Below are 16,638 nucleotides of genomic sequence, written 5' to 3' on the forward strand. Positions count from 1 at the left end.
TGTTAGACTGACAATTTTCCACCCAGCTACTTTGATTTTTCAATTGAGGGATGTTAGATGGGTTCATCAAGAAATTTGATTCATTTATAGCTGACTTTAGCGCTGTTGATGGCTCTCATTACACATTTTGTCTGTTGCTTTATGTGCTTTTTATGTGCACCAAAACCTTATACATATTATGTTGTATCATAATGAAGATAATTTTTTTGCTTTTTTCCTTACATCCTCTTAAATTGTAGTAATATTGTTCTAACATAATTTTAGCTCCTAACTGAAAGTGTTCCTTGTAGATGAACTTGTTTGTTCTCTTGGGCAGGTGCAGACTCTGCATCAGCTGATCCTTTTGTCCTTGACCAGTATGTAGTTGTGTCTCCGTATGACAAACAAGAGAGCTCAGAAATCAGCCTGGGAGTCGGACAAGTGGTGGATATCATTGAGAAAAATGAGTCTGGTAAGGCACAAGTTTCTTTTTTCCGCACCAGCAGAAACCTATTTCTGGTCTTTAAGGCCCCTTTCACACTTATGCGACGCAATTTTACAGCGATTTTGCCGCGATTTCGCAGCGCGATTTTGCCGCGACTTTGCTGCGATTTTGAAAGCAATGGCAAGGCTATATGCCTCAAAACGCATTAAAATCGTGGCAAAGTAGTGCAGGAACTACTTTGAAGCCGGTGCGACTTCAAAACGCACTGATCTGAATGGGGCTCATTGAAAATAATGGAAAACGACTTGTCATGCGATTTTGCGTTCCAAAATCGCGGGACAAGTCGCACTAGTGTGAATGGGGCCTAAGTGAAACTTCACTCTCTCAATTAGCATTGACTATTTTTTAATCCTTATGCTGCTTGTTTTAGTAAATAAGAAGGGAAGTATATCATATTTACTTGGCTTTTGACTTTTTTTTTTTTTTTAACCTCAGTTACTTCCTGGTTTCTGGTCAGGCAAAATGTCATATAACTTAGGAGTCTTCAGGAGGGCAGGAATGGCTTTTTCAGCTAAGCACATCCTCCTGTCTGCATGCCTGAGCTAAGGGCAGATGGATTCCAGGAAGGAACTCCTATATGAATCATCTGCGCTCAAGATGGTCACAGTCAAAAGTGCTTGGGGTGGTTTTCAAAGGGATTTCTCAGCAAAATAAAGCATGGAGACATGGATGGATAAAGGAGTCAAAATTAATTAGTGTTTTTGGTGCTCAGATGCAATGTAGTTCCATTTTAAATATTTTAGGTAAAAAGTGAATCTGTTGTCTTTTTTTATGGGGAGGATGCATATTCAGAAAGAATATATGGGAAACTGTTGAGCCTGCAAGTTATTGGTTTCCGGTTTGTTTTTTTGAGCAAGTGTGATAAGGAGATAATTCAAAAAGATAAACCAGAAACCTTGTGCATTATTGCCCATGCTTAAAGAGTGAACTTCACTCAAAAAAAATAAATAAAACTCAGCATCTGAAAATACTGTAGCTGCAGACTTTTAATAATGCTGCATACACCAGTCCAAGGATCCAGCGCTGTCCTCCCCTAGGTCGGTTCTTTGCTGGCCTTCAGGTCCCCAGCGCTACCACCTTCAATGTGGAAAGCTGACTGTGACTTCCTTTGGCTTCACAGCTGTCATCCCACTACTCATGCTTGAGTGGCACTGCACATTCTCGGTCCTGGGGCCTTTGACATGGGTGTGACCGGGGGAGGGGGGGGGGGGTTGGGCCAACTTAAGAAGTGGGAGCATGTACCTGTCAAAACTAGGTATCTGCTCCCTGACAAAAAAAATAACCTTCAATACAGCCAGAGGATAGATGGGAGGAGGACCAGAAAAAGGCGGAACTTCCCTTTTTAAATTAAAGTTGCGCTTTAACTTCACTTTTGGGGCTCTGCAACATGTAATTGGATACATTAACCATTGTTTGTTATGGCAAAACATTAATGTGTTAGTATATGTTAATGTTGGTTGATTTTAGGCTGGTGGTTCGTTAGCACGGCAGATGAGCAGATGGGCTGGGTACCTGCAACTTGCCTAGAGGCTCAAGATGGGGGACAAGATGACTTCACCATTCAACCTGAAGAGGGTAAGATGGCCTCTTCATTATTTCATTCCATCTAACACATATCACAGAGAAAAGAAGTAGAGCATGTTTAAACCAGAAACATGTCCATTCCATGCTAATCTCGTATCTAATTAGCTGTTACCACATATGAACAAACCAATAAATATTTGTCACTAAAATACTAAACTGTCTTTCCCATCATAGCTTTGTACGTTGTTATCTATTTCTGTCATGTGTGTACTTTATGTAGTGTGTGTATGTGCTGTATGGTTTGTATTTTTTTTTTTAATATTATTTCTATAAATCTGTGGTAGTCTATTTTGCATGTGGAACATTGAAGCAGGAGTATATATGTTGTGAGTTTCTGCCCACTGGGAAAGTATACAGTCAAAATCTTTCAATTGTAGTGATCCTGTTTCCTCCTATTGTAACTTTAATGAGATGTCTGCACTTTTCTACAGGTCATACTGCTTACTGCAAGTTGCAATAAAACATAAAATATACAAATCTACTTCCTCTGCCTATATTCTCCCAGATCCCCTACACTGCATATTCTTGTATTTCTAGGCATTGGAAAGTGAATGGATTTTATGTCTGTGAAGAGTTTATTTCATTGGTTTCCAGCCAAATAGCCTTAGTATGTGTGTAAGACTGTAAGACTCTGGCATGACCTTTAAGTCTGCTTAGGACATGGACATTTGACTAGGATTCATTGTAGCACATTTGTTGAAATTAGTAGGACTATAAAATATTGAGTACATAGTACCACACTACTCTGGGTCTAAAATATTGAGTACATAGTACCACACTACTCTGGGTCTAAAGCTTTTTCTAAGTGATCGCAGGGCCTACAAGGCACAGGAACCCAGATGCCAGTGTTGCAGCCCTTATTTATGTGCCAGTAATTCTGTGGTGCTTTTTCCGTGAAGGAGCATATTAATTCATTTATTATAGAAGTTCCTCACATCTAGATGTGCTTTAGTTTATCAACTATAAATACACTATATGACCAAAAGTGACCTCAATGTTGTACATTTTTTGGAGGAAATTGGAACAATTTGCCCAGTCTTCTCATCCCCACATCTATTTCTGATCTCACAAATGCCGTTTTAAATGAATGGGTACTAATTACCACAAATACACTCCAAAATATTACAGAAAACTAGTTTTTATAGCTAGAATTGGGGGGCACTGGCAAGGGTTCAGAGATGGGATGTCCAACTCACTCATAAAGGTTTGATGGGCACGGAACTACAAACTTTTGGCCATGTACAGTATATTCCATTATGGTCCACTATCACTTTGACTGGTAGTATACAGGTGTGAGGGATGCTGCTGCAATAAATAGGGGGCATGATATCACTTATCACCACATGTAAGGCTATAGTTTATATTCCATTTAATATGCCTTTCAGAAATGTGTTTGAGTTTATGTAATACCAACAAACTGGGTTCCTAAATTTATCCCATAAAGAAAGATTTATTGGGAAAATAACCATGGTTCCTCATTTGCTTTTTTGTCACTTCCTGCTTTCCAACATGCTCCCAGCCCCATGGAGATACTGGTCCTTGCCTAGGCACGTGGGCCGCCGACGGACTCTTGGGGATTTGTACACCAGTGGATGGGGTCCAGGTGCAGAGAGGCTTGTTTTTTTTTGTCTGTGTTTACTGTTTGCATGTGCTCTGACCATTGGTGTCTGCATGACTTGCACGGAATGTTTCACTGTGCTAGCCAGTGAAATGATTATCTGCATGCCTGAGGCATGAATCTTATTGTAAACTATATTCATTAAGTTATTTGATATGTGATTTGTTTTGACACCCCCGTTGGTATATGGATTGTAGTATGTAACTCATCTTAATAAGTGCAGTGCAAAAAAAGTTGCTGTTTTAATCATTTTTTAATTGCACTTATATTTTGCAGCAGCCGGTTTTCAGTTTGACTGGTTTCTGAAAGTAACAGAAATTATGTAATGTAAAAAGCAATGATAAACATTACTTTGTTTACCTGACATCCAGTTACACTTTAAGCTGAGCTTTTACGTAGCTTGAAATTATATGATCAGGGCTTTAAATGACAGTGTCAGTCCATGCAAAACTGGGTAGGTGCTGGGGTGTTGATTGGAGCATTGACACATTACTAAATCTCAGACTGTAAATTCATTAGTCTGTTCACGCTAAACTTGTTGATTTAGCTATGGGTTATTGTGAACACCAGTGCACTAAATAATTCTAATAGTGCTCATATGATTTGGCCTTTACATTGAGAACAAAATGATTGTGACCTTATATCTGGGATCTGGGCTTTGTTTTATGTAGTTGTTCTACTTTAAGATGGCAACAATCATTATTATTATTTTGGGGCTACATTGATAATTGCACCAAAACATTTTATATGAATGTAGGTAACATTTTAGCTTGCTGAATTTGTTATTAGATTCAGTTTAGCTGTTTTTATACATGTAAAAAAACATCTTTCTTTTTTGCTAACAGAGGAGAAATACAGTGTGATCTACCCATATGTTGCAAGGGATCAAGATGAAATCACACTAGATAAAGGAGTCATTGTTGAAGTCATCCAGAAGAATTTAGAGGGCTGGTGGAAAATAAGGTAATATTTATAATTCATAGGAAGTTTAAACTGTTCTATTGTGTTTAGGTTTCCTTAGGTAAGGAATGGGAACAACCAAAATGTGGTCCCCAAACATTTTGGTGTTTACCCTTTTGAGTAGTCACTTCTAAAAAGTAGACTAGGACTAGTCCACCAATGGTGGACCCTCCTGTTTCCAGGTTGAGCAAAGCTACCATGATCCCAGTAGATGAATCCCTGTCCTTTAAGGACCTGGCTGACAGGAAAGCGGAGGTTGTGGCAAGCAGCATGTTTATTATGGCTGGTTTTGACATTGCAGCCAGTCTTTGCCTCAGCCTCGGTGTCTCAGACCCTAACTGAATGGGCCAAGCTTTTGCATCCGGGCCTGGGGGTGAGCAGGTCCCTGCTGCTTATGTTGATTTAACGGACCAGTTGGTCCATGGGCTGCAGTTTATTTTTGATGCAGCTATGGATACAGCTCCTGTGCTGTCCAAACCTTCTGTTTCAGTGGTGGTGATTAGGCACGTGCTGTGGCTTAAGAATTAGTCCGCAGACCAACCTCTAAGAAAGCTCTCATCGATCTGTTCTTTCAAGCCGATCGCCTGTTAGGAAAGGGAAGGGGCCCTCCTTCCCGGCACATAGAAAATTATTTTGTGATTCTGGGACTGAGAATAAGGGAAATAGATCTTTCAAATCGAGGTTCCAAGCATCCTTGGTCTAGTAAGCCTAGAGCTAGCTTTTCCGTACCTGCAGACAAGACCCTTTCAACATGAAGGTCTGCCCTCACCCATTATTGGGGGGGGGGGGGCATGTTTGCGGTGGCCATAAACGTCCCTTGGGGGCTTCCTCTCTGAGAAGCCCAGTTATCCCAAGGACTGATCTACCATCCTGCTTTACAGTTGCTGGTCTTAATGGCTTAGCTATTGAAAGCCAGGTACTGAGGGATAGAGGTCTGCCTGGATCAGTGATCCCTACTATGGTGAAGGCGAGGTAGTCGTCTTCCAGCAAGATATACCTTTGTACAGGAAAAGCGTTCATTTCTTGGTGTGAGTCAATTGGCGCTCATCCTCTAGCGGTTTGACATGTGGCTCCACCTGTACTGTCTCTTTTGCCGCCATGGGATTTCAATTTGGTACTTTCAGTTCTCCAGAAACCTCCATTTATTTAAGAATATTAGGGAGAATCCCTTGTCTACGTTATTCCAGAAGATGACATTCTTGGCTCGCAGGTTACCAGATTTGGCGACATTATCCTTTCTCAGTCCCTAATTAGTGATCCATAGGGATAAAGTGGTTCTTCGTCCCTGTCCATCATTCCTACCAGAAATTGTCTTTGACTTCCATTTAAATGAGGACATTGTGTTGCCTTCCTTGTGTCCCAAGCCGGCTCATCCCAAGGAATTTGCTTTGCATACCTGGATGTGGTTTGTACCATTCTGGTGTATCTGGCAGCTACTGAGTTTTTTCGGAGGTCAGACTCGCTTTTTGTGGTTATGGACGGACCAAGAAAAGTGCTGGCCGCTTCTTTGGCTACAATCTCCAGATGGATCAGACAGACAATGACTCAGGCCTATTCCATTAAAGATCAGGTTCCACCTTTCCCTACTTGGGCGCTGAGTTCTTCTTGGGCCTTCCATCACCAGGCATCAATATCGCAAGTTTGCAAGGCGGCCACTTGTTCGTCGGTACTCACAAAATTCTATAAGGCAGATACTTTGGCATCTGCGGATGCTTCTTTTGGCCGCAAAGTTTTACAGGCTGCTGTTTAAGAGTAGCTGTTCCCTCTTGAGGGGTGTTTTTCTTTATACTTTTATTTTTCAGACAGGGCTCCTGTGACCCAATTAAGGCTCCTGTGTCCTGGTTAAGGGCTCTTATATTTGGGCCTTGGAATATTTTCCCCGCCCTTCATTTTTCACCTCTTTTGGACGTCCCAGTAGTTATGATTTATGGAGTGCTGTGTCCGTCGATGAATGAAAGAAAAAATGGGATTTTTTTACTTACCATAAAATCAATTTCTCTGAGTTCGACGGACACAGCACCCACCCCTCTTTGGAGTTCTGATACTTATAACACTTCTTGCTACTAAACTGATTACCTAGAGCAGAGAGGGGGGGTTATATACCCAGCTGAGGATGATCCATGGGTGTAGCCAGGTGTTTTTTTGTTCTGCCTAGTCCTACTCTTGGCGGAGGCAATATAACCCAGTACTGATGATTTATGGAGCGCTGTGTCTGTCAATTTTAGTATTCTGAATTGTTTTAGTCGTATTTTAGTCGACTAAAATCTCCAGTACATTTTATTTAACTAAATTCTAATAGGTTTAGTTAAAGTGTTTGTTACCCTGGACAAAATAAAATCATCCTTTTCCCTTAAAGCATGTTATATATGTGCTGTGTCATTTGGCCCCTTCTATCACCTAAAAAACCTGGCTGATCCTGCCAGTTTTCACCCTCCCCTCTGTAAACTGACCACGGTATATCATGGCTGCTGAGCTCTGACACCGTGGTCAGTTTACGTGCCTCCGTTCAGCCGCAGCCCTGCACTGTCCTCCTCTGTGCTCCTCTCCCCCCTCCCCTCCCTGCCTGTCTGCTCGTTAGTGCCTGTCCCCTTCCCTCCTGCTGCTCTCATATTTATTTAAAATTATGTAATCCCCTCTGTAATATATCAATAAGTGTCCCTGTGCCTGTGTTATAGAAAGAATGTGCGATCTGTACCTAAATCCGAGCGGCTCCCAGCCATCACGTGACCGCTCAGCTTGCTCTCTCTCTCCTCTCTTCCCCTCCTACCCAGCTGACGTCAGCGGCACGAGGAGCCGCTCTGATTTAGGTACAGATTGCATTTCTATTCTAGAACACAGGCACAGGGACACTTATTTGTATATTACAGATGGTATTAGATGACTTTATATAGGTGGCTTAACAACCACTTTAAATTGTAATGCATTTTTTAAGCATTTCTCTAGAATTGCCAAACATGGTATTATTTATGGTATTAAGGTTTGAACATGCACTACAGAAACACTCCGTTGTGATAGAACGTCTTTATAAAAAAAAAAAACAAGGTTTCATAAACAAACACAAATATTACTTTTTGACAATTAGAAGTGCAAATTTAAAATATAAAAAATAAAAAAAAATAAAAAAACCTGTAAACTTTATTGGCTGTAATGCCATTGCACATATTACCTGAATATATTAAGCAGCTTAGTAGATGCCCCTTACTTATTCTTATGTGGTAGTGCAGTGTTAATTTTTATGTCAGAGATATTTTCGAGATATTTTAGAGATTCTAGTTTTAGTCAGTCTTTTTGACTAAAATGCAGTTTTTATTGTATTTTAGTAATCTGAATGGTTTTAGTCTGGTTTTAGTCTGGTTTTGGTCGACGAAAATAGTGTTAATTTAGTCAATGAAAATATTTTCAGCTACGAAACTAACAATGACTCGGACTCCACTCTGTTTCTGCATGGAGAGGTCATAAACCAACACATTTTTTTTTCTTTTCAAATTTCCTGGAAATGCCCCTGGAACTATTTCCTTATCGGAATCTGAAAGCCCCCTTTAACAAGGGAGCCCCCTATGTGGATGAGTATGCGGTACATAGTACCCCTACTCGTTCACTAAAAAAGTGTAAAAAATCAAAACGTAACACAAGTTTTTTTAAATTCCTTTTTGAAAAAAAAAAATGTCCCCCATGTAGATCCATCATCAATTACTCTGCCCCTGCCACCGCCGACCCCAAAAAGAAAAAAAACCTTCAGCCCAAGCGCAGACTTCCACCGTCTGCCTGCTCCGCCGTGTGACCGTGCTTAAAATAACTAAGGAGAGGGGACCCCTTGTGACATCATCGATTGAGGGCATGCTGGGTTGATGATGTCACAAGGAGGTGTTGGGCGGCGTGATTGATTATAGATCTACAACGGGGGTCATTTTTTTAATAAAGAATTTTTCAAAAACCGCCTACTGTTTTTTGGGGTGGGACTTGTCATGGGGTGGGACTTGTCATGCGACTTTGGGGTCCAAAATCGCATGACAAGTCGCATAAGTGTGAATGGGGCCTTAATATATGGTACATCTTACACCCTGGCAGAGTGATGGAAACACTACTGTAGCATTCCACAGCTGTCATTGGACCTGGAACAGAATTGTGGCCTGTTCTCTGTCTTGTCAAACTGCTAGCAATACTTTAAATTTGTCATTCTGTCTTTTTCAGATGTTCAGACTATGTATACGCTTCGGGTATACACAAGATGTTAGTAAGCAGTGGTTAGTGGAGTTCTTCTACTTAAGATTGCTACCTTCTCATCTTTTCTTATTTGTACTACTTACACAAATTGAATTATTTTCAGTTGTGGAAATCTGAGGTGGGCAGAAGGAACCAGGTTTATTCAATAAAACAATGTATGAGCAAAACGCAATAGAAAAAATAAAAACCATCTTGTGGTCTGACTTGGTGACCTTCCAAGTGTTTAAAGAAAATTCCCACGGTCCACTCCCTATAATAGAAGAGGGTATTCTACTCCCTTTTTAGTAACCTGTATCTGTTTCACCTGCAGCCTCTCTAATATTCTACGACATTGGCCACTACTGGAAGTTTTGGATGCCTGAGTCCCCCATCGCACATCATAAGTTCCTCTTCTGACTCCTATGTCACCACTGGGCACAACAGTGAGACATGAGTTTGAGGATAGAGCCACAGCACACAGTGAAGAATGGTTTCTGTGGGTTAGGTTATCCATAGAGAAGTATATGCCCTGCCCAATCAGATTCAGAATACTTTATTAATTCTGTGCTGAGAACAAGTGCATTTAAAATTGAATTAGCAGTTAGAAAAGTTATTTTCCTTTGACAGGAATGTTATGACCATTTAAGTTGTCAGTTAGGAATTTGCAGTTTCTATGATGCAGAAGATGACATTATTTCTCTTTTCTAGGTACAAGGGTGCAGAGGGCTGGGCCCCAGCTTCCTACCTGAAGAAAATTAGTGGGGAACTGTTGGCTCAAAAACTGGCTTCAGGATCAAGTGCCAATTCAAGTGCTCTAGACCTGGATGGACTCTCTAGACAACAAAACTATACAAGTCGTGATAGGGATGCTCCTGGGCGCCAGGCTCATGTTACAGACTTCAAAAGAAGTGAGAAAAGAATAAATTACATTGCCATTCAACCATATTTGACCTGACTTATAACTCCCCATTACTAAAGTCTGTTATTTTTAACATATTTTACTTACCTATTCTGTGAAGTGGTTTTGTACAGAGCAGTCCAGGTCCTCCCCTTCTCGGGTCCCTCTTTGGTGCTTCTTGCCCCTCCCTCCTGTTGAGTACCCCCACAGTAAGCAGCTTGCTATGAGGGCACTCAAGCCAAGCCATGACTCCCTGTGTCAATTCAGACATGGTGAGATAGCCTGACCCCGCCCCTTTCTCTCCTCATTGGTTTATTAATTTTGACAGCTGCGGGTGTCAATTGCGCCGCGCTCCTGTCTTAGCCAATGAGAAGGGGAGTCCTGGGCAGCCGAGACACTCCTGCATAATCACTGAATCTAGATGGAGCTCAAGTAAGTATTAGGGGGGCTGAGGGGGGCTGCTGCACACTGAATGCTTTTTATCTTAATGCATAGAATGCATTAAGATAAAAAACCTTCTGACTTTACAACCACTTTAATGTTCTGTTCACAGTCTTGTCTTCTAAAATTGCTGCCTCTATTTCTAAAGATCTTGCTTCTTATAAGCTTTTTTTGGGTCTATTTAACATGGCAGTACAAACATAAATACTGATATACGGAGGTTGATTTACTAAAGGCAAATAGGCTGGAGAAAATGTCTTTGCAAACCCAACATCCTCTTTGCTTTTAATGAATCAACCCCAAAGAGTGTGACAGCCAATTGGAGTCCATCTTTCCTACCAGCTAAAATCGAATTGTGAGGGGCACTGTGAGCACGGAGGACACTGAGTACTGAGGAGGCACTGTAAGTACTAAGAGGGCAGTGTTGGTATTGAGATCGTATTATGCATACAGAGGGGGCACTGTGTGCACTAAGGGGACAGGGAGGTGCTAAAGAGGCACAACAAGTGGTGCGGGGCGCTGTGAGTTCTGAAGGGGCACAATGAGTACAGAGGGAGAACTGTGAGTGTTGAGGAGGCAATGACAGTGCCAAAAGGGTCACTATGCGTACCAGGAGGGTCACTGGGCTCAGGTTTAGCACATTTTGGAGAGAATGAACATATTGTTGGGAAGGGCTAGAGAGGACCCAGCTGTTATGGTACAAATGACAAAGTTAGAGGTAGATGTAGGTCAGACTCGGCAATAGCATGCAATGCCAAGCTGCAGCAACAAGACCAGCAGGCTGTTAGCATGCATTAAAAGAGTATTTATTCAAGAGATAGCACTATAATTCTACCACTTTACAAAACTCTGGTTTGGCCACAGCTTAAGTATGTTTTCTAGTTTTGGTCACCAATCCTCAGAAATGATGTGCTTGAGCGGTAGAGAGTTCAGAGAAGGGCAACAAAGCTAATAAGGGAGATAGAGGTCCTCAGTTTTAAAGGAAAGGACCACAATCATTAAGCTTATTTTCCCAGGAGAGACACTTAAGAGGGGATATTAAAGCAATATACAATTTTTTAAATGTGGAGTCAAGAATTGGGAGGAAACTATTTCAATAGAAAAAATGGCAAGACCGCTGTGCCACTGAGATACCCCAAATGATCACTGGGAAAGGGAAGAAGTTCAACATCAGAAATTGGTATGATGTAATTAAAACCTATATGTTGGCTGTTTCCCCTATGACAGGTCCTGAATACCTAGTGCACACAAGGAAAAGCACCCTCTTTTTTTGTTTGCTTATCCTTAAGAGTAAACTATTTACTGAAGGTCTCTTTAAAAAAAAAAAAAAGTCATACGGCCAGATGTTGAGGTTGGATGTGAAGAAGTTCATTCTCCAACTGCATAAGGGGTTCTTTACTGTTAGAGCAGTAAGGATGAGGGACTCCCTTGTCCCTTGTTGTCAGCAGGGAGTGTAGATAAAATCAAAAAACCTTTAGACTAGTTTCTTGGCATGCGCAATGTACAGTGATATGGAAAATGATAGTGACTGGTGTCTTTAGTCCATCTTACCATCTATATGCAAACTGCACTTTGCACATGGTCATTGAGGGTTCTGTTCTCTAGAGAAGTACAAAAATGTCCAAAATATTTAAAAAAATATGCACATTGGTTATTCAGGGCAGTACAACAGGTTTATTCAAATGTTTTTCCTTCCAGCAAGATATAGTTATCTTTCCTTAAGGCTCGGTTCACACTGATGCGATGCGGGAAGGCTGCGAATTCGCAGCCTGTTCCCGCATCGCACACGCACCCCCGGCAGTTCACACTGCCATATGCGATCCGCTGGGGGTGTCAATGTAATCTTAACGACACCCCCAGTTTGATCGCATATCGCAGTGCGATCGTGCAGTTCGCACAGGATCGGATCGCACAAGTGTGAACCGCTGTGCGATCCGATCCTGATGCGGCAGCAAAAATGCCTCCTGTGCGTGTTTGCTGCGGGTGCGATGCGAATTTAGCCATACAAACTGTATGGCTAAACTCGCACCGCACAGCTGATCGCATGACATGTCGGAGCAGTGCGCTCCGACATGACATGCGAACCCCGCACACGCAGTAGTGGGAACCGGGGCTCATGTCCTTACTGGGAATTAGGAAAATACTTGGTACATTGAATTTAAACCCCAACTCTAGGCTAAAAGTAAAGCGGACCATAGATGTATCAAAATTTGGCCAGTTCAGCAGGGACCGGCCAAATTTGGATCCATATATGGCTGTTCCTGATCATAAGAAGTCAAGCTGATGATCAACTTCTCATGAGCGGGCTTAAAGGAAAATTTTGCTTTGGTCAACTCATGCAGCCAATTTGCTGCGGTACTGATCAGTGTATTCTGAGGGCAGGGGAGTTCCACTGTCAGAATGCGAAACAATAGGGAGGATTCCCACACCCACCTCTAATGTGTGGATAGGGGTTCAAAGAGAAGTTTGGAAATCTACAAAAAAAAGAGAAACAAAAAAATTTTGCTTGCCTAGTTGGCAGCAGCACCGGTCCCAGCTGCAGCTGTCCCCCGCTGCCTCTACACCAAGAACTGAGTGCTCAAAGACTGCTCAGTATTCAGTCTGCAGAGAGTGATGACTGTTAGTCACCTGCGCTCTGCTCTGCCGCTCCTGTGCTCCCTGGAGCACCAGGCAGTGCATGGGGCAGGAGGGGCTGGCTTAGTCTCCCAGTATCCCACTAGCTGAACGAAAAAAATTAAGCCTTCTATTGCTAGTGTTACCAAATTACTGCCTGCCTTTCAAAAGCCCCGTTTTATCTTGCCCAAAGTTGCGATCACGTGCTCATTCAGTGCTGGATCCTTCTCCTGTGGTTATTTTTTGGTTAGGTCCACGTCATTGTATGGTGTGGACAATTCCAGCAGATGACCAGCAGAGGGGTCATCTCAGGATCCAGGAAAAGACCGTCACCAGACCTAAGGGGAGTGAATGGGACCAGCTGGCAGGAGGGTTTATCTTCCCACAGGTGAAAAGGGACTCAAGTGAGTATAACTGATTTCACTGGGTAAGGAAAACTTGACCCCTGGATGGATGGGTTAGAGGAAATAGGAGGTAGTGATTAGAAAAATAGACTCTCTTTCATTCATTGATGGACACAGCTCCTGATCTTCATAACCATTGGGTTATACTGCCCCCTAAAGGAGTTGGACACTAGGCAGAAAAAGAATCTGGCTACGTCTATGGGCAGTCCCAGGGAATATACTCCCTCTCTCTGCAATAGGTACTCAGTTATTCTTTATCGTACATCATGGGACACAGAGCCAGTAATAATGACTATCTGGGTTACGCTACCTTTAGGTGATTGGACACTGGCAACCAATAGACAGGAAGTTCCTCCCATATACCCCTCCTATACAGGAAGAACCTCACTTAGCTTCCTTTGCCGTCACTGGTTCTGCTGTTCAACCAGCTATAACAGATATAGGGGTTTGTCAATCCTTAAAGGATCGTTTTAAAAGTCTGACTAGAAGTCTGCCTATTTAAGGGGAATCTTCTGAAGAATTGGCAGAGATTCCTCGCGCCTTGTGTTTCGCGGTAGATGCCCTTAAGGATTCTATCCAACAGATTTCCCGAGTTGCTCTGCTCTCTGTTCATATGGGAAGAGTACTATGGCTGAGGAATTGGTCCGCAGAATTGCCTTGTAAAAAGCCTTTTCATGGGTAACGTCTTTTTGGTGAGGATCTGGATAAATACATCCAGAAGATTTGAGGTGGAAAAAGCGCATTGTTTTCAGTTAAAAGAAGGATTAAACATCCATCTTTTAAAGCTCCAAGTGTTACGGTACCTCCAAACACATCAGCTTCTAAGCTGTTCTGATGGCCTCAACCAACAGGGTTTAGAAGACCTCTAAGTCAAGGTCAGAAAAAACCCTGGGTTCAAAAGCCTGTTAAATCAGGTTCCAAATACACCTCAAGAAGGGGCGCCTCCACTCTTTCAGGTGGGGAGAAGGCTCCTACAGTTCTCAGAAACTTGGGGGGGAGTGGTAAAGGACAGGTGGGTCTTGTCCACAGTGGCTACATGATAGAGTTCTTGAGAGTTTCCGCCTTCTGGGTTTCTGAAGTCAAATGTCCCTGTTTGCCCAGTAAAAAGGAAGTCCTTGTTCTAGGCCCTGGAACATTTGTGGGTACATGGCGTGATTGTGGAGGTTCCAACCAGTGAAAGTTTCACGGGTTTTTACTCAAATCTCTTTACAGTGCCAAAACCAAATGGCGAGGTAAGACCCATTCTAGGTCTCAAAGCTCTGAACCAGTATTCGCATGGAATCAATCCGCTCTGTGGTAGCCTCTCTAGGAAGAGATTTTCTGGCTTCCATAGATATCAAGGGTGCATACCTCCATGTACCAATTTTTAGGTTCCATCAGAGGTTTCTGCGTTTTGCAGTAGGGCAGTCCCATTGTCAGTTTGTGGCTCTGCCGTTCTGTCTAGCCACAGCTCCCTGGGTGTTTACAAAAGTCTTGGCCCCAGTGTTGGCTCTTCTAAGGTCTCAGGGCATCTCAGTAATGGGTTACCTAGACAACCTGCTGATCAAGAATTAGTCAGGACCAGGTCAGGACAGGATGTTTCCCGGACTGTCCAGTTTTTAGAAAATATGGGTTGGATTGTAAGCTTAGAAAAGTCAGCCCTGAGGCCTGTTCAGATTCTGGAATATTTGGGTCTGATTCTTGATACTGCTCAGGCAAAGATTTTCCTGCCATCAAAAAAGGTTCTGGCCTTGAAGGCTCTGATGCGGTTGGTATGAGGGAAAAAGTTTCCTTCCATACAGCTGTGCATGAGACTGCTGGGCAAGATGGTGTCCTCATTCAAAGCAGACCCTTATGCGCAATTCCACTCTAGACTGTTCCAGAACAGTATTTTGTCCGCTTGGAACAAAAAACTCAGAGCTCTGGACTCCCCAATGTTTCTTTCCCCAAGGGTAAGATAGGATCTGACCTGGTGGCTGGTCCTCAGCAGCATAAGCAAGGGAAATGTTTTTCTGCCTGTGACATGGAAGGTAGTAACCACAGTCAGGTCAGCCTTGTGGGCTGGGGGACTGTGAGACTGAGAGGACCCTGCGCTTATGGAAAAAGTGCTTGAGTGCAACAATATACTAGTGAATTGTGTGTAAAAAGCTGCTAGCTGCAGTGTAAAAGTGCTGGGTGCTCTTTTGAAATGTGTAAAACTGTGATTTGCAGCGCTGCTTAAATTGGTTTATAAATATATCAAAAATTCATATAAAATATTAGAATAATGAAATACTTCATATAAATTAAATAAATAATACAATGCATAAAACTCATAAAGTGCTGTAGTATTGGTGAAAATAAATATATGGCTCAATGTCCATTATATCATCGTGTTGCCGTGATGAATCTTTTCACTTGAACTCATACAGGTGCTAAAGTGCTTGATTTGTGCTTTGTTCGGGGTCTCCCCCTTTGGTTATCTACTCACCGCTAGATGGTAGTTTTCAAGCATGTAATGATAGTTTTGCCCTGCTTCTCCGCTTGATGTATAATTATTTCTGTGAGTATTGATTCCTCCCCGATGTCCTCATGAAAAGAGAGTCATTCATGGTGAAGATCGTTTAAAAAGGGGGGTGTTTATTGGAAAAACAATGGGAATATACTCACAAACATAGTATAATATCATGCAAAAAAATGTGAATGAATGAAGAGAGCGGCTCGGCGGCTGACTGCTCCCGCAGCATCCACTACACCGGCCGGAGGTCACGTGATACGCTCGACCAATCACTAGACGCGTTTCGATGTGTAACACATCGTCCTCTGTAGCGTCCTCTACAGAGGACGATGTGTTACACATCGAAACGCGTCTAGTGATTGGTCGAGCGTATCACGTGACCTCCGGCCGGTGTAGTGGATGCTGCGGGAGCAGTCAGCCGCCGAGCCGCTCTCTTCATTCATTCACATTTTTTTGCATGATATTATACTGTTTGTGAGTATATTCCCATTGTTTTTCCAATAAACACCCCCCTTTTTAAACGATCTTCACCATGAATGACTCTCTTTTCATGAGGACATCGGGGAGGAATCAATACTCACAGAAATAATTATACATCAAGCGGAGAAGCAGGGCAAAACTATCATTACATGCTTGAAAACTACCATCTAGCGGTGAGTAGATAACCAAAGGGGGAGACCCCGAACAAAGCACAAATCAAGCACTTTAGCACCTGTATGAGTTCAAGTGAAAAGATTCATCACGGCAACACGATGATATAATGGACATTGAGCCATATATTTATTTTCACCAATACTACAGCACTTTATGAGTTTTATGCATTGTATTATTTATTTAATTTATATGAAGTATTTCATTATTCTAATATTTTATATGAATTTTTGATATATTTATAAACCAATTTAAGCAGCGCTGCAAATCACAGTTTTACACTTGTGGGCTGGGGAGCAGTCCTGG

At 42.3% G+C, this 16,638-nt stretch overlaps 1 protein-coding gene across 1 annotated transcript in view; it reads left to right on the forward strand.

Annotated features, from left to right (window-relative positions):
- SH3PXD2B (SH3 and PX domains 2B) overlaps positions 1 to 16,638 on the forward strand; it is a 273,034-nt gene that overhangs the window by 226,793 nt on the left and 29,603 nt on the right. Inside the window, exons 7-10 of the mRNA XM_082256749.1 lie at positions 317 to 451; positions 1,952 to 2,059; positions 4,532 to 4,649; positions 9,558 to 9,757. Of these exons, the coding sequence (XP_082112875.1) occupies positions 317 to 451; positions 1,952 to 2,059; positions 4,532 to 4,649; positions 9,558 to 9,757 (561 nt within the window). The remainder of the gene's footprint in view (positions 1 to 316; positions 452 to 1,951; positions 2,060 to 4,531; positions 4,650 to 9,557; positions 9,758 to 16,638) is intronic.

Source organism: Pelophylax lessonae (genome assembly GCF_965119305.1).
Source record: "Pelophylax lessonae genome assembly, chromosome: 4".
Taxonomy (NCBI): Eukaryota; Metazoa; Chordata; class Amphibia; order Anura; family Ranidae; genus Pelophylax; species Pelophylax lessonae.